Raw genomic sequence first — 19,116 nt, 5'->3', positions numbered from 1 at the left:
GCTGATGGAGGACCTCAGTTTTCTTCAGGCTGACTTCCAGGCCAAACATTTTGGCAGTTTCCGCAAAGCAGGACGTCAAGCGCTGAAGAGCTGGCTCTGAATGGGCAACTAAAGCGGCATCATCTGCAAAGAGTAGTTCACGGACAAGTTTCTCTTGTGTCTTGGTGTGAGCTTGCAGGCGCCTCAGATTGAAGAGACTGCCATCTGTGCGGTACCCGATGTAAACAGCGTCTTCATTGTTGGGGTCTTTCATGGCTTGGTTCAGCATCATGCTGAAGAAGATTGAAAAGAGGGTTGGTGCGAGAACACAGCCTTGCTTCACGCCATTGTTAATGGAGAAGGGTTCATGGAACACAACACATGGAACACAACACCAATATAAATCTACCACTCGGAGTGACTCGGCTACAAGCATTGACATGAACTGTACTCTGACCAAAGTGTAAGCAGCACATTCTTCATATTTCTAACTTCCACTTGTATGTAATTAATGCAATGTGCATAACAAATTCTCAATGTTAATGTCATCTTTGACTTTATTTTACAAAAATCAAAACATTCATGAGTACAGAATATGGAACTGAAGGGTTCTGAAACATGGTAATTACAGTCATGAAGATCAGTCGGTACCCTAATGGAGAGTCACATGGGTGTACACAATAGAACCAAATTTCAAATCCAGAGATAAACAAGAAGGCTGCAGATGCTGGAATAATGGAGCAGCACACCATGTACTGAAGGAACTCAGCAGATCAGGCAGTGCCTAAAATCAAGAGTAGAGCAGGAGTAAAGGAGGAGGATAGTAAATGCTTGACAACATAAATATAGTTCTGGACATACTGGATTACATCTTTGCTACCTCCTCATTGCAAAGCATTCTGTCATAGAATTATGTCACCTCATGCATTATGAATTACGAAAGGTTGGGGGTGGGGTGTTGGGAGGGTGTTGCTGCAGGAAGCTTTTGTGCTCTTTCAACTGCAGAAGACTTCTGCACAGAAGTGTGCCCAGATACCAAACCATTGACTAATACGATCTTGGTAGCTAGAAATCATGTCACCAATGTTCGTAGGGAAAGGAAGTATTGGTTGGATAGAACATAAAACTTTGTTTCTTTTGAGTGCAAGATGCTATAAATTCTACCCATCTATACATTGGATGTTTTGATTTCAATCGCACAGACTTAGAGCATTGGGTTTGTACATAATTATTGTGCACTTACTTGGTTCCTCTGTATCAGAAGGGATCATTCAATGACCATTGTCCTGGAAGCAGGCATGATAGTTTTATGATGCAGCATTCAGCATAGTTGATACCTTTTTTTAATGATCATGTATACTTTATGGATTGCTCTCAAGAAAGTAGGTTACATTCAAAGCTCTGGCCTTCCTAACCTTGGAAGTGAACTTCAGTCTGATTTCCTTCTTATCTATTCACTTAGTTAAAATACCACTAAGTTATCACATATGATGTAATATATATCGACAATAAATATTTATTTTGCTGATATCTTAAATCAACATTTAGTCTTATAATCCTGATACTTGCAGCAGGAAATTGTTCTTTTATTTTGCAGCACCAAAAGCAATTTAACAACATAAACTTCTCTGTAATTTTCCATCATAGTCTGAGTTGATGATGGGGTTCTGAGTGGTTGAATTATTCAGTTAACTGCATTTAATTCAGAAATTTTAAATCAGTGTTTGGTTAATGTAGATTCAATGCACATAGCTAAAGTTTGATTGAAATTGTATAAAATCCATTTCTAATTTACAGACTAAAATGTTCTATAAAGATCTTGTAGGCTATTGAAGACTATTCCAGTTCGACTTAATTAGATTATTCAAACAACCTTGATTTCTGAACAAGAATCAACTAGATAGGACTAGGGTACTTTTAGTCAAGTAGGTGAATATGTGAACAAAGTGGGCTTTTTTTTCTTCTGTGGCTGGATGTCTTCAAGAAATTTGTTGATTTCATGTTTAGATGATTTTTTTTTTCTTTCCCTTTGTGTCTTCATTTTACACTTAACTTCTGTCATTTCCTTTTCTGATTTCATAAATAGATTACATTATAGTTATGATATTGCTGTTTGACAGCTGAATATTTTCTATAAGCTCAAGGTTTTTTTTAATCATTTGAGCTGAAAGGTACAAGGTCATGCACATAATCCATTTAGAACATTTTGACTTCAGCTGTCTACCAGCTAATTCAACAGGGAAGAAATTCCACTCATTTCCATTAAATACTGGTTAGAATGATCTGGATATTTTGAAAATTAAGCCAAAGCTGCACAGGCTTTGTAAAGGATGGATTTCAATCTTTCTCCTGTGATGCACTTCTAAATGGCGAACAACATTATAACCATATAACCATGGAAACAGGCCAGCGTGGCCCTTCTAGTCCATGCCAAACACTTAACCCACTGACCTACACTCAACCCGTAACCCTCCATTCCTTTCCCATCCATATACATATCCAACTTTTCCTTTATTGCTAACGTCGAGCCTGCCTCCACCACTTCGTCTGGAATCCTGTTCCACGTACCCACCACTCTCTGAGTAAAGAAGTCCCCCTCATGCTTCCTCTAAACTTTTTCCCACTAACTTTCAACTCATGTCCTCTCATTTGTTTCTGCTCCTTCATGCTGCATAACCTTACATCTCTTTGATAAGGTATGGGTTTGTGGATTCTATGTAAGTTGCACCTTGGCACATAGGATCTCAGAACAAATTATGGTATAAACCTTTGTGAGTTCTAACAAGACCCAGATCTGTGCTTGAACTTCATGCAGAATTCAGTAGCAGAATACAGTCAAAAAGGAGTTCAACTAGCAAAGTTTAGGATTCATGGAACTGCTCGCAAAACAAAAAAAAAAGTATATCAATACAGTGGAACTCAGATAATCTACTGTCTAGTTAGTCAAAAATCCCAATGGTTCAACATAGATCATTGGAGCTCCCTTTCCCACACTCTCTTTAAGCTCATTGGGGCTCTGCTTCTAGTGCTCTTTTTAGATTTACCAGATGCACTTCTTTATGCTATTGTGTATCAGAAGTGAATTATGTGTATGCTTGTGTACCAATAGGTGTAATATCTAGTAGTCTAAAAAATCTTCCAGTTGAGCACCACTAATGTAACGAATGAAAAAGTGGAGTCAAATGCAAAAGTTAAAAAGAAACAATTTCAGTGGACAGCACAGGCAAGAGCATGGCAGGGAGTGAAGGAAAGAAAACCTGTTGGACTGAAGTACTTGTTTCAAGGCAAGAGGCCCAACAGATAAGGCAGAGTTTGGGTTGGTACATGAGGCTGAGAAATTAAAGCATTTACTAAAACATGACTATGGGGCAGTCAGAGCTGGCAGCTCAGTTTACTGGAGTATCTATGCAATAGGTGTGATCGGGAATGGAGGTAAGAGAGGAGGAGGGGGTTGCATTTTTTTTTTGATAAGGCATATCTCACAACAGTAATTAGAATATTCCTGGGGGAATTAGTGGAGCAAATATGCAGGAAAGAGTGGCAGACTGCTGCAAGAATATTATGGTTGTAATTGTACAGAATTTTTAACCTTTCATTGACTAGAATTACCATAATGCTGAGGGATAGGGTGGAATTTTTAAAAATCTGTTCAGGAAACATTTCTCAAGGAATATGTAGATTTCAGGACCAGAGAGGGAAATAAGGTTGGGCAAATGTCTGAAGTGTCTCTGGGTAAATGTTTTGGGGCCAGTGACCATAATTTTATTGTCTTTTAATAGTCATGGAGAAGGATAGAACTGGGCCACAAGTTAAAGTCCTAAATTGGAGGAGAGCCATTTAACTGGAATTTACAAAGGTTGATTAGGAAAGACTGTTTGCAGGGAAAGGGATGTCTGGTGAGGCTTTTAAAAGTGGGATGGGTGGCAGAGTTCAGGGCCAGCATATTTCTGTCAGAACTGGCAAAAATGGGGAACCCTGGATGAAATCAGAATTTATTGTCATGAACATGTTACAAATGTTATTGTTTTGCATCAGCATCAATATGCAACCTTTTAAATAAACTGCCTCACATAAAAAATTTAAAAAATTGTTCAAGAAAAAGTCAAAGTTAGGCAGTGTCTAGTTTATTGTTCATTCGGTAATCTGATGGGACTATCTTTTCAACTGTATTTCAAGTGGAGTTGTGACCCAATTCAATAACTGCTCTTTTTGGGGTTATTGAACCAGATATAGGGAGTTTTTCTGTATGTGTGCAACAGGTTGTGGCCTTCGCTACATTGTTGGCTAGAAGAGACATCTTATTCAAATGAAAGATTCTAGACCTCTCAGTGCTTCAATGGTTCTCTTATGACCTATTTAAGTTTAGAATAATAAAGACCATGTATTTGATTCATTGGTGAAATTTGAAGATGCATGGTGATCTTTTATGTCTTATTTTCATTTGATGTAAATGTTTTTAATGTGATTAAATGTACTCCGTCTTCCAGATGAGATCTAGTCTTACGGTCTATCTAGTCGATTCACGGTATGAATCAAAAGCTGCAAAATATATGTCACCCTCAGGATGAGCTGCTCAAATGGATTTTTTGGTTCGTTTTTTTAATAAAGTAGACTAGGTGGTTTAAACATACATACATACATTTATACATCTATATTTATTGAGATTTTTTTTGGAGCTGAACTGATTTCACAGGTGGGGGAAAATATTAAATGAACATGAAATTAGAATGACGATTGCCTTCATTTCAGGTTACTCCCTTTCCTCTCTCTTCTCATTTCTTCTTTACCTTCCCCATTTACTTTTCTCTCCAACTCTCCCTCTCCAACTCCGTTCCACCATCTCCCAACCACAAGCAGTTGAAAGAATCCCTTGTCCTGCCGTCATCAAGGTGAGTGGCCTCCTGGGCAGGAGCAAGGCCTCATTGGGGAGGTGTCAGAGATTGGCAGTGGCCAGCATTTTTTTGGATGAGAATTAAACATTATTTTAATGCTTAAAAAGCCTTCCCCTGTTGTTGTTTAAATACTATTACAAGTGATTTGCTGTTGCTATTGGGCTATTTTTTTTAAATGACCAGTTATCCAAAACAAAATTATCCGACATAAGCCCAGTCCCAACTATTTCAGATAATCAGAGTTGAACTGTATAATATTTTTTGTCTTTTCTGTCTTCATCCAGGGCAGTGGAGGGGGGAAACTGAGTTTATACTATTTCAAGTTTTATCTTGATATCTAGATATATAGACACACAATTGTATTTTCAGTTTTGTTCCATTTTTTTCATTGTACTGTATTTATTATTTAAAAAAAAAAGATTGAAAATGAAAGAAATCTGATGGCAGAGGGGTAAAAGCTGTCCTTGTACCACTGTGCACTTGTCTTCAGGCTCTTGTACTTTCTTCCTGACAGTAGCAGAGGGAGAGGGCATGGCCTGGGTGGTGAGGGTCCTTGAGAATAAAAGCTGCTTTCTTAAGACACCACCTCTTGCAGATGGCCTCTGTGGAGTAAAACTGGTGTATGTGATGTCACAGGTCGAGTTAACCACCCTGTGGAGTTTTTTTTTCCTATCCTGAACGTTGGCACCTCTGTACTAGACAGTGATGCAACCTGCCAGAATGTTCTCCACGATACACTTGTAGAAGTTTTCAAGTCTTCGGTGACTTACTGATTCTCCTCAAACTTGTTGCAAATTATAGACGATGGTCAGCCACCTTTGTGTTTGCATTAATATGGAGGCTTCAGGACAGATCCTCAGAGATGTTGACACTCAGGAATTTGAAGTTCCGTTCCACTGCTGAGCCTTCGATGAGGACTGATTCCTGTTCTGACTTCCTCCTGAAGTCTACAATCATCCCCTTGGTTTTGCTAATGTTGAGTGCAAGATTTTTGGAGAGACATCATTCAATGAGCTGATCTATCTCTCTCTTATATAACCATATAACCATTTACGGAGCGGAAACAGGCCATGTCGGCCTTTCGAGTCCGCACCGGTTCACTAGAACAACTCCACTAGCTCAAACCATGGTTTTGCCCGTATTTCATCCACCTCTATCAATTCTTGAGTATATTTCAAGAGTAACTGAGACATAAAAGTATTCAAGTTATCAAAGGGAGTATATAATCAATTCTTCAGGTCTTCATATATCTTGGTAATAGTAATACAAAGCTCTGGAGCAAGAAATACATGTGAGGGTCATTCTGTAGTGGAGAATGGCAATTATAATTGACAATTTTCTGCTAGTGTTACCTGTGAAGCTGTAAGTATTCCCTGGGCCTGTTCAATAGATGCAGGAAATGTTTCCTCATCATGATTCTGCCGACAACAGTGGTGTCATCAACCAATTTGTAGATAGCATTGGAAATGCACCTAGCCACACAGTCATGGATGTGTAATGAGTAGTGCAGTGGGCTAAGCATGCATCCATGAAGTGCACCTGTGTTGATCCTCAGTGAGGAGGAGATGCTGTTTCCAATTTGTACCGACTGTGGTTTCCTGAAGAGGGTCAAGGATTCAGTTGCAGAAAGGCAAGCAGAGGCCCAGAATTTAGAGCTTATTGATATTGACTACGGTCTCAGCTCAAAGATGGAGCCTTCACTGAAGGAGAACAGGGGTGAAGCAACAACTACAGTTCAGAGGATCAGAGATCATGACAGATGGAGAGACATGATTTCCTTTGCTGAACGTCAAGGCACCTGAATGAATAATATCTAGCCTAGGGGAATAAAGGCATATGTCAAGTATAGATGGCTGGCATCAAGTGAATCCTTGCAACGTATGAAGGATTCCGGCATTGAGAGAAATCATGAGAGCAAAAATGGGAATTGGCCTTGGACGATCAGCTCAGGGAAAATTCTAAGTGATTCTAGAAATATATTTATGACAAAAAGGTAACTGGTAAAAGAGCAGAATCCCTTCAAGATCAACTTGATAGTCTTGTGTATGGAGCTGCAGAAGATGGGTGAGATACTAAAGGAATAATCTCATCTATACTTAGGAGAAAGGCAGTCCCTGGGTTGAAGAGATCCAATTTATGAACAACCTGTAGTTACGAGCCAGAAAGTTGACCAGAAGTAGAATGGACACTAGGAAGCTTGTGGATGTCTGCAATATATTAGAGATGGTGTTGGAAGTTTTAGAAGTTGGATAAATCTTGGGGCCAGGCTAACTATATCTTGGGGCATTGTGTGAACCTCAAAAGAAGTTTGTATCATCATTAGCCATGGATGAGGAGCTGGAAGACAAGAGATCAACTAACATTGTGGTTCTCTTTAAAAAAGGCTGCAAGGATGTGCCTGAGAATTCCATAAATATGAGCTTGATGTCAGTTGTGGGTTAGTTACTAGATGGGATTCTGATATACAGGATCTGCATGCATTTGGAAAGGCAAATATTAATTTGGAATCGTTTTATGCCTAGGAAATAGTATCTCACAAATTCAGGTTTTATTTTGAAGAGATGATAAAGGTGATTAAGGGTAGGACAGTAGATGTCAATAACATCGACTTTATCATGGCCTTTGACAAGGTAGTCGATTGGTGTTGGATTCATAACAATAAATTCTGATTCTGATTTGTGGAGGGTGTGAGGGGGGGAGGAAGATTTTAAAAGAGACCTGAGGGGGCAGCTTTTTCCACACTAAGTAGTGGATATGTAGAAAAAACTGCCAGGGGAAGCTGTGTAGGTAGGTACAATTACAACATTTAAAAGCCATTTTGGCAGACAGATAGACAGGGAATGTTTGGAGGGTTATGGGCCAAATGCAGGCAATGGAACTAGCTCAGATGAGCAACTTGGTTGTCATCGATAATTGGTGCAAAGGACCAGTTTGCATGCTGGCTAGCTCTGTAATTATGACTGCTTCTCATATCTATTAAATTAGATGGGGGAAATATTTGAAATCTGGAAGAGGAACCTTGCAAATATTAGTGGTAAAATTACTTCCCAGTTACTGATGGTGAAAACCTCAGCTGTTATTAACATTTAACCTGTCACTGATTCTCTTGGGAAGAATAATGATTGCTTTTGTCGTGTCAGTAACCCATAACTCTTTAGCTTTGACTTTTGGTTATAATGTTTGCTGAAATCTGACTCAGAACGGGGAAGTTAATCTTCTGTGTGAGCAGAATAAATACAATACATTTACCTATGCACTGTAGGCAATTGGTGATTGATCACTTCACATCCACCCAATTTGGAATGAATTCTAAGGTCTCTGTACACTCTTGCCTCCAATTTGCTTGACCTTTTAACATACTTCAATTGCATTGTCTCCATATTTTTATTCCTAATTAATAAGTTCATCAAGTATTTCATAAGAGAAAGTGAATAATTTGAATGATTAAGTCACAAGTGAGTTCTGTGGCTTTTTAATTTTGTAGTGAAATAATAAACCTGTTCAGTGAAATCTTAGTAGGTCGATGATTCCTGGATATAGTTTCAAGATTGAACCTGGACTGTTCGTTAAAAGACTGAATAAGGAGGTATTTGCTCATGACCAGATGATTGATCTCTCTTCAAAATAATGTAATAGCATATTTATCCCATTGCTAGTTTCTGCACAGGAGTCTGAAGGAGAACTTGTTTGAAGTATGTCTCCATATCCCCAGTGGCAGCACAATTTTGTTCTGCCCTGTTACTGAGTGTGAATTTAAAAATAGGAATAGGCTTTTTAATCCTGCTTTCATGGCTCAACTTAATGTCTCCACTGCTTGCCCCTGATGACCTTTAACCCCAACCCTCAATATTAACATCATCAAGGTAGTCGAGGTCCAGCCCCTTCCCACCTCCATCCAGGATACCTCGCATACTATCCAACATCCAGTTCCCTGGGCTGGACCACCACATTTTCACCATGGATGTCCAATCCTTGTATACCTCCAGGTAGAGAAGGTCTCAAGGCTCTCCATTGCCTCCTCACTAACGGACCTAGTCAGTGCCTATCCACCACCACCCTCCACTGCCTGGCAGGTCTGTACTTATTAACCTCCTTTTGGCTCATCCCACTTTCTCAAAGTCTAAGGTGGAGCCATGGCTACTTGCATGGGTCCCAGCTGTGTCTGTCTTTTTACAGATATGTCAAAAAATCCATGCTGTAACCCTCACAGGCAAGGTTCTTCAACTCTTCCCGTGCTACACTGATGACTATATCGATGCTTTCTCCTGTACCCATGATGAGTTTGACAACTTTGTCAACTTTATCCAGTTTTCTGCCAACTTTCACCCTGACCTCAAATTCTCTTGATCCATCTCTGACAACACTCTCCCCTTTTTCGATTTCTGTCTCAACATCAGAAGATAAATCAACAAACCTCTTGCATAAACCCAATAACTACCACTGTAACCACGACTGCACCTCTTCCCACCCTGGAAGAATTCTATTCCTTTCTCTCTATTCCTCTGTCTCTGCCACATCTATTCCCAGGATGAGTCCTTCCATTCCAGAACATCCAAAATGTCCTCCTTCAGAAAACATTGGCTTCCCCTCTCTTACCATTAACTTACTCCTTGCCAAAATTTCCTCCATGCCCTGTTCCCTTCCCCTCTGCCCCAAGATGTAACAAGGACAGGGTCCCTGATTCACAAATTCCAAAATTTCTGCCACCAATCACATCTTCACTTTCCTTTTCTCCAAGACACTCTCCTCCACTCATTCCTTCCTACCAATTGGCTCCATGGTATATGGACGAGAGAAGTATGGAACGTTATGGGCTGGGTGTGGGGTCAATGGAACTGGGGGGGGGGGGGGGAGAAGATGTTCAGCATGGACTAGAAGGGCCAAAATTGTCTGTTTCTGTGCTGTAATTGTTATAAGGTTATATTTGAAATTTTTGACTTGGCAGGAATAAAATGGTGGGGAGGGGGACAGGGGGAGGAGCACAGGCCTGCAGGCAAGAGGTAATAGATGGATCAAGGAGGGAGGGCACAAGAGAATATAGGCAGAGAGGGAGATAGCTCCTCTTTCACCAATGTTTGTAGCCCCAAACAGTCCTTCTAAGTGAAGCACCATTTGTAAATCTCTAGGCATCTGGTGCTCACAATGGGGTTTCCTCTACACTGAGGAGACTGGGCACAGATTGAGAGTTTGTTTTGTGAAGTACATAAGACATAAGAAATAGGACCAGGTGTAGGGCATATGGCCCATCAGGCCTGCTCTGCAATTCAATGAGATCATGGCTGATCTGATGATAGGCTTATCTCCACCTACCTGCCTTTTCCCAAATCCCTTAATTCCCCTACTATGTAAAACATCTATCCAACCTTGTACCTTCAATTCTGTCCAATGCAACAGCCAAGGCCTCTTTGTGGCCAATCATTTTACTCATCATTGCCACACTGACACATTTGTCCATGGCCTCGTACACTACCAAATCTCAAATTAGAACAGTACCTTGTATTCTGTCTCCGCAGTCTCTAACCAGACGGCATTAATATTGACCTCCAATTTCTGTTAACCCTCTCCCCCAATCTCTCTTTCCTTATTCCTCTGTCTCCTTACCTCTAGTTCCTATGCCTTTACTTTCTATCAGTGAGTTACCCTTTTCCCTCTCCCCATCACTCCTCAGCTTCTTTCTCTTCTACCCTCCCACCTATATCTGCCTATGACCTCTTACCTGTTGGTCTGTGCTCTTCCTTGTTCCCCTTCCTCTGTTCTCCCCAAAGACTCACCATTTTAGAGTAAAGCACAAAAATCTGCAGATGCAATGATTGAAGTAAAAACACAATGCTGGAGAAACTCAGCAGGTCAAACAGCATACTTTATATGGCTAAGAAAAAGATGCATAACCAATGTTTCGGGCTTGAGCACTTCATCAAGGTATGAGCACTATGTTTACAGGAGACTGAACAAAATGGTGAATGGGGGGGATGGGAAGGGCAGGGGGAGGAGCATGGTCCCACAGGCTAGAGGTTATAGGTGGATAAGGGAAGGAGGGCACACCAGCAAATAGGAGAAGGGGAAGACTCTAAATGAAGAGGGAAGGGGGTGGAGAGCTGGAGGAAAGAAGATAGGGAAGAGAGGAAGAAGGGGAAATGGTCTAGCAGAAACCAGAGAAGTCTGTGTTAATGCCATCCAGTCAGAGGGTTCTCAGACAAAATATTAGGTGTTGCTCCTCCAATGTATGGGTGGCCCTGGTTTGCTAGTGCACGAGGCCATGGGCAGATGGTTGGCCTCTGGGAGATCCCATGCTTCCCCTATACTGTCCGCTGCCTTCAATATCAATCCATGTCCTCTTGTTTGAATCTCCCCCACTTTCAATGGAATAAGCCTATCCACAATTACTCTATCTGTCCCACTCATAATTTTAAGTACTTCTATCAAATCATCCCTCAATTTCTGCTACAGGGAATAAAGTCCTAGCCTATTTAACTTTTCCCTGTAACTCAAACCCTGAAATACAGGCAACATTTTTGTAAACCTTCTCTGCACTTTTTTTTTGTTGATATCCTTCCTATAATCCAGTGATCAAAATTGCACACAATATTCCAAATTTGGCCCTATTCTACATGACCTCCTGTACTCAATACTTTGATTTATGAAGGCCAACGTACCAAAAGTTTTCTTCACCAACCTGTCCACATGGGACTCCACTTTCAGGGAATTATGTACCAGAATTCCCAAATCCCTTTGTTCTACTGCACCCCTCAATTGTCGACCATTTGACGTGGATGACCTTTGCTGATTTTTCCTATCAATCTTTCTACAATCTTCTACATTGTGCATTAATTGTAATTTTTTTCCTCCCATTCAATGCATTAATGAAAACAGAAATGGAAAGAAGACCATGCAGCATCTGAGGAAAGAGAAACTGAATAAAACTAGATACAATGTGCAGTTCTGGTCTCCTTATTTGTGAAAGAATATACTAGCCTTGGAAATAATGTGGAAGAGGTTCACCAGGCTGATTCTAGAGATGAGATGTTAGCCTTTGAGCAGAGATTAAGTTGCCTAGGACTATGCTTGCTGGAATTTAGAAGAATTCGAGGGAATATTATCGAAAAAATATCACATTATGACAAGACTAGATAAGATGGAAGTATTGTTTCCACTCGTAAGTAAGATTCAGGGAAGTAGATTTTGGACAAAGATGAAGAGGAACTATTTCTCCCAGAGAATGGTGAACCTGTGGAATTCTCTGCCCAAAGAAATGGTAGAGGTTGTTTCATTAAATGTATTTAAGTTACATATGCTTGCATAGTAGGGAAACACAGTTGTTCAAGGTTTCAGAAATGGAGTGTCAGTAATATTTTAAAATCTATAGCCCCTTTTACATTTGCAAGCTACTAAATTGGCCATTCAGTGTCCCAGGATAGAAATAGCATTTTTGCTGTTCATCTACTTCATCAAGAGTTTGTGGAGGAGCTAGTGGAGTTGTTCAAGTGAACCGGTACGGACTTGAAGGGCTGACATGGCCTGTTTCCGTGCTGTAAACGTTTATATGGTTATACTTGACCATTCTTAACTGAGACACTGCATGCGTTCGCATTTATAAAGAGCCATCCCCGGGGTTAGGACTGTTCTACGTTCTACCGGTGACGTCATGGGGCATCGAGCAATGGTGGACCTACCCTAAATTCTGATCAATGTATTATGATCTAAGTTAATCATACATAATTAAGTTTTATGTACAGCACATTATGAGCCCTTCAGCACCTGTTGTTGTCGTCCTGACCTCTATAAATCTTTATAAGGGACTGTGGGAAAACAAGCAATAAATAGCAATAGCAGACAATTTTTAAACAGTGTGGGAAAGTTGGTAGTGTTATAGTGCACAATATAGAAATACAGTGGGAGAAAGTGGAGGCAGACCTGCCCTCCAGAATGTTGTGCAGCAGAAGAAGGGCTATATGCATGGCTGCATGCACTGAACAGTTATGGAGGGATAGCTCTGCCACATGGCATTCTGGGAAGTCAGATCTGCCATTGCTTTTTTCCCATGGTCTTTATAAATTGTGCGCTATAGAACTACAGACTTTCCCACGCTGTTTAAAAACTGTCCGCTGTTGCTTTATTCTTTCTCTCTTATCTCTCACTGCATCTTTCCCATGGCAAAGTTTATACCTTCATTTTAATCCTTTTTCCTTTACTTACGTTCCTGCACTCACGCAAAAACTTGGGTCATTTCTATCCCAGAATGCAATTGCCTGTTCCAACTTGCCTGATTGCAACGCTGGTGTCTGCAGATAACGGGGATTGTACTAGGAGTCGAGGCAGTCTATCCCTGTCGTGAGATGGCGTCATCTCATTCCGGTGTTGAGAAGATGTGGCTTTCACCGTAGTCCTTTTTTTTTTTTTAGGAGGATTGGCCGATCATTCCTGGGACCACTTGCAAGTGTGAAAGGGGTTTATGTTTGAGTAGCATCTGCCAAGAGATTAAAATTCTTTGTTTAAAACAAAAAAGTCATGTTTAACATTTGCAAATTGAACAACAACAATTAAGTCTTTCCAGAACTTGTGTTTTCGGACAACTTTACAGGACAATCTTTGTCACGAAGCTGAGCAAGGATGTCAGCAGCAGCAATAATTAAACTGTCCAATGACATTTGTCACCATGTAAGAAGGCAACATACACTTGAATGTCAAACCTTAATTGATTCAAAGTAAACGGTGCAAATATAAGAGGAAACTTCCAGCATTTAGAAGGAATAAATTTCTAAAGGGATCAACGTGAATGTGGGGCATTGTTACATGGATTATCTGAAGAAATAATGCATTTATGGAGAGGCTCAATGTACATGAGAGAGACTTGGAAGCAAAGCAGGAAGATGCACATGGAATAAAAAGAAGCCCTTTTTGTGAAGGCCTCTGCTTGCGATTGTGACTTTTCCCTCTTTCTCATGGAGACAATATTAAATCACCCTTTTTTTTTAATGGAGTCCTGAAAACACCAGGCAGATTTTTTTTAAAAGAAAAATTGTGCAGTATGAATAATAGATTCATGCCGTCCAGGAATTTCAAGTTGTCCATATGAATGTTAAATATTAGAATAAATGGTGAAAGTTCATTTGAGTACAGCACAGTCTCCTTTTGCAGTCTATATACAGTAAAATCCCCATTATGTGGAATTCAAGCAACCAGCTTCCTCCAGCAACTGCCAAAAAATTGCAGAAAATAAATGGGTAAAAAATTCAGGTTTAAAATTGGTGCACCGAGCAGCTAGTTTGCCAATCACACAACAAGCAGTCTCAAGCAACAGGAAAATCCACTTATCCAGCATCTGTCAATCACCATAGATGCTGAATACCAGTGATTTTATTGTACCTAGATTCTATAAATGTTAGAAAATAAAATTGAAAATCAAATTCATGCCGATTTAACAAATTGAGAGGGGGGAAATAATGGAGAAAGTTTTTTTTAAATCTTTAAGGTCTGGATAGTAATTTGATTAAGTGAATTATTGTTTGTGGTAGAGTCAAATCCATCTTTATTCCATAAATAAAAATCAGATAATTTGTACAATGAGTTGCAGATACAATGCACAGTTGCCCTCGTGGAATTAGTTTGAGCAGGTCTTGCCAACGTAAACCTGGTAATATTACAAAATTTGATAATTGACCCTGCTCGTAGTGCAGCGATGACTGCATACACATTCAGTTTATGTAGAGTCCCCATTTTGGTGGAAGATTTTAAACAAAGCCAATATTAAATTAATGAGTAAAAACACGATGCAGGAGAAACTCAGCTGGTCAAACAGTGTTCTTGATATAGCAAAGATAAAATGTTTTGGGCATGAGCCCTTCATCAAGGTATGAAAAAATGTAGACAGGTGCCTGAACAAAATGATGAGGTGGGGAAGGGCAGGGCGAGGAACGCAGTTCAATATTTGTGGTTCAAATCTTTCATACTTTCAGTTATTGGTGGTCCTCACAGATGAGGTAGGAACCACTTTTTTGTGTTTGTGCCAGAATCACTTTTTATTTGAAGATGCTCCATTAATAACATAGTTTTTAGCCAAGCTTCTCTCTAGAGAGCTATTTTGTTTTGGCATTAGTTTGCATGCTACATCAAATGCAGATCACGGAATTATCACAGGTGCCAGATTGGGAGAATATGTGCTTTAATGGAAACCAAAATTCAAAGTGTCACATATGCTTTGGAGCTAATTCATTATTGAACTCTTTGTATGACATCAGCATTGAAGGACTAATCCATGAAGTCAAAGAACTTAGCGTGTGCAGAATTTCAAATTTTGCAATGGAAGGATATTGACATTTCTAATTTTAAAGAAAGGCCAAGTGACCTCAAAATTGCAGAAATGACAGCAAATGATGTTCACTTCTGAAATAATGACAGTTCTTTTTAATTGATGCTGCAAAAGCCTTGTAATATTAGCTCTGAAACTGCTGAGTACGTTTTGGCTGTCTTTTAAAATCGTTAATTGCAAACAGCAACATCACACAATCATTTCTAAAAGTGGTGCAATCCCACAAAATATTTAAAATTATTTATGCAATAAACTGACCAATGCATCAATAAACCCATGGCCTATAATTTAAAAAAAACTCTGCAGACTGCGCCAATTAAACTTAAACCATTGTTTAATTTATTTGGGGAATTGATTATATTTAGCCATTCTTAAATTAATTACTTGTGTCAGGGAATGATGAGAATGATCCCATAATGTCTCATGAAGATGTAGAAATAAGATAAAATTATGGTTGTTGAAGTTCTGCAGTGAACCATCAGATTTTTTTAAATAATGCAGACAACAATTGTACAGACTCCAGTAGCTCAGACAAGTGGATTTGAAAAACCAGCTTGTAATTGGAAAATGGAAAGCAGGAAATCAAAGCTTTTTTTTAGGGAGACATAAAGAAATGGAACAAAGAACAAGACATTGGTTTGTTTTATGCTTACTTATAAAGCACTTTATAATTAATTTTGCATTCAAAGTCAACCATGAAGCCATTCCCAATTTTATAGTATATTTTGAGGCAAGCACACAAGATCATGTGCAACATTGAATTGGTTATTCTGCTTGGAATGGTGGAAAGGCAACTGATACACAGAATGGGTCATGGATAGGGATGCAACTCTTAATTTCAGTTGTACGTCCTTATAATCTGCTATTTTTTAATGGACCTGAATTGTAAATAGACTAATGTTACCTGTAAAGAATATTTGAAAGAATATTAAGTTCACTTTGTGATATGAACATTTTAAAAAAAGGAGGGATCAGACTTCCTGATCACTATTGACTGCTACATGGAGGGGTATCAGTTCCTTGACTTGCAAAGCCTTTTCACGATCTTGAAGACTCGTCTGAGCTGCAGGGGAAGATCTATAAAGCTTGGCAAAAAATGTAAAATGTTTTCTGGAGTGCAGACCAGAAGGCACTGAAGGCTGCTCTCAATTTGCTCTTTTTTAAGAATAAGACTGAAGAATGCTGCATTTTATAAAGTGCCAAACAATTTGCTGTATTTCCATAAGCCATTGGCAGACACAGCAGGGAATGTCCAATTAGATTATTGTCATTCTATGACAAGGAGGCACAATTTCTCATGTAGAAAAGCAAAGATATTGGTCATTGAGGTATTTTAACATGGAAAAGTAGACTCACTGGTCAAACACCCTCCAAAGTATATATTGACACTGGTAAATATTAATTCCCTTTATTGGAACTATCCCCGTAGTCCTGATGTTAACATTTCCTTGTCACAACCAACTCATTCTTGATTGTTTGATCCTTCCATCCATACTTGCAGCCCATGAGTTCTCCTGAATAAAGAGTAACCCAAACTCCAAAATGAAATAGTCTCCAAGTTGCCTTTACCGTCTCTATAAGCAAATCAAAATTTCAAACACTTTTTTAAGTACATATCCATTTAAAACCATAAACACTTTGATTGAATTTATTTTGTCCATGCCCAAATTGTTTATTTTCTGTTTTTGTGTGAATGATTTTATTTAGATTAGATTCAACTTATTGTCATTGGGCCAAGAAAATTACAATGCCAATAAAATACAATTAGCATTCAACCAGGTTTAAAGAGTACTGCTATATACAAATAACTACATGCAAGCAAGAAAACAATTATAAAAGTACTGACAGTTCAATGTGAGTGCAGTATCACTCTGCGCTGGGATTTAAGGTTCAGCAGGGTTACAGCCTTGGGATAAAAGCTCTTCTTGAGCCTGCTGGTCCAAGAGCGAAGGCTCCTGTAGCACCTACCAGATGGAAGAAGAGTAAAAAGTCCATAGTTAGGATGGGATGCATCCTTGATGATGTTCTTTGCCCTGCCCAGTTAGTGTTCCTGATAAATGTCCTCAATGGTGGGCAATTGGATGCCGATAATCCGCTGGGCAGTTTTCACCCACCATACCACACTGAGGTGCCATAGGCAAGTACACTCTCAATGGTACAGCAGTAAAAATCCATCAATATCCTGGGGCAGAGGTGTTCTTTCTTCATGCTCTGCAGGAAATAAAGGTGCTGTTGTGCCATTTTGATCAGGATGGAGGAGTTCAGGGGCCAACTGACATCAAGAGAAATGTGGACTCCAAGGAATATGAAGCTTGGTATGCATTCCACTATGACTCCATTGATGTAAATAGGGACATGAGTGTGGCTTCCTGCATGCCTGAAGCCCACAATGATCTCCTTGATCTTCAGCCAAGTTGTGGTCGGTACACCATATGGTCAGATGCTGTACCTCATCCCTATAGGCCATATCATCATCCCTTCTGATCAGGCCAAGCACTGTGGTGTCATCTGTAAACTTGATTAAAGAAATATAACTATGTGGTGGTTGAAAAGAGAATACAGGAGAGGGCTCAGCACACAGATCTGGGGCACACCATGCTCAAGATGAACATGGAAGAGAAGAAAAGAGCCAGTCTAACTTAACAGATTGGGGTCTGTTAGTCAAAATGTCCAAGGTCCAATTGCAGAGGGATGAGCTGATACCAAGCTGGTGAAATTTGGTGATCAGTTTGGAGGGAATCACAGTATTGAATTCTGAACTAAAGTCAATGAACAACGTTCTGACATAAGAGTTGAAGCTGTCCAAGTGGGTCAAGGCAGAGTAAAGTGTATTGGAAATGGCATCCTCAGTCGACCTATTTGATATGGTAGGCAAATTCCTGAGAATCCAGGGTGATGGACAAATGGAATTTTAAATGTGATAGAAGCAGCCTCTCAAAGCACTTTGCAATGATGAGGGTGAGTGGAACTGAACGGAAGTCATTCAGACGCATGATGGTGCGACACTTCGGCATGGGTACAAAGGAGGCAATCTTGAAACTTATGGGAACAAATGCCTGGGCCAGAGACTGATTGAAAATGTCTATCAAGACCTTGGCCAACTGTTCTGCACAGACACTAAACACAAGGCCAGGTATATATTCTGGACCAGCTTCCTTCAGTACATTCACCCTACTCAGGTGGCCCAAAATTTAGAGATGGAAAGTGAGAGAGGCATTTCATCAGGTGGAAGATCCACTTTTAAGATGACCTCCTTGTTCTCTCAATCAAACTGAGTGTAGCAATAATTAAGCTCCTCAGAGGAGGCACAGCTGAAAGGGGGCACAGTACTAGATGATTTATAGTCTGTAATGATCTATATGCCATGCCGCATACGCCGAGGATCCGAGGAGTTGAAATGCTCATCATTCTTTTGTTTGTATGTATGTTTAGCCTGAGGGATTCCCCTCCGTAGGTTGGTCCAGATCTGAAAGCTAAATCTCTGCCTTTGAGTGGACAGCAAACCTCATTGTTTATCTATGGTTTTTGATTAGCAAGAATTTTTATTTGTTTTGTGATGTCACTCCTTCCACATACTTGTAGATGTACTCAAGGACAGTGTTGGTATATAAATCTATATCAATCTGAGCATGGGCAGTAAACACACTCCAATCTTTATGTTGAAAATGTTGCTGAAGAACAAAATCAGCACCTTCAAGCCAGATCTGAATAGTCTTCAATGTGATTTTACATGTTTAATGACTGGGCTATACTTGGTAAACAGAAACAATGAAAGATGGTCAGACTGACCCAAGTGAGGGAGGCTCGTGGTTTTATAAGCATCAGCCACATTTGTATAAACGTGAACTAAAGTTTTATTTCCCCTCGTGGTACATGATACATTGTGGTAAAATCTTGGAAGCATGGTACATAGATTGCAATCATTAACATTGTCAACCA

At 39.7% G+C, this 19,116-nt stretch overlaps 1 protein-coding gene across 2 annotated transcripts in view; it reads left to right on the top strand.

Moving 5' to 3' along the window:
- Nucleotides 1-19,116, top strand: part of kcnd2 (potassium voltage-gated channel, Shal-related subfamily, member 2) — a 44,100-nt gene that overhangs the window by 22,609 nt on the left and 2,375 nt on the right. The window contains exon 2 of one of the 2 annotated variants that reach the window (XM_069903962.1): nt 13,271-13,826. The exons of the other annotated variant lie outside the window; for it this stretch is intronic. Within the exon in view, the coding sequence (XP_069760063.1) occupies nt 13,271-13,328 (58 nt within the window). The 3' untranslated portion in view covers nt 13,329-13,826. Of the gene's footprint in view, nt 1-13,270; nt 13,827-19,116 lie in introns of those variants that run through there. 2 annotated transcript variants of the gene reach the window in all.

This window comes from Narcine bancroftii, chromosome 11 (genome assembly GCF_036971445.1).
Source record: "Narcine bancroftii isolate sNarBan1 chromosome 11, sNarBan1.hap1, whole genome shotgun sequence".
NCBI classification, from domain to species: Eukaryota; Metazoa; Chordata; class Chondrichthyes; order Torpediniformes; family Narcinidae; genus Narcine; species Narcine bancroftii.
The sequence above is the reverse complement of the archived record's forward strand: the minus strand, read 5'-3'. Positions and strand labels throughout refer to the sequence as shown.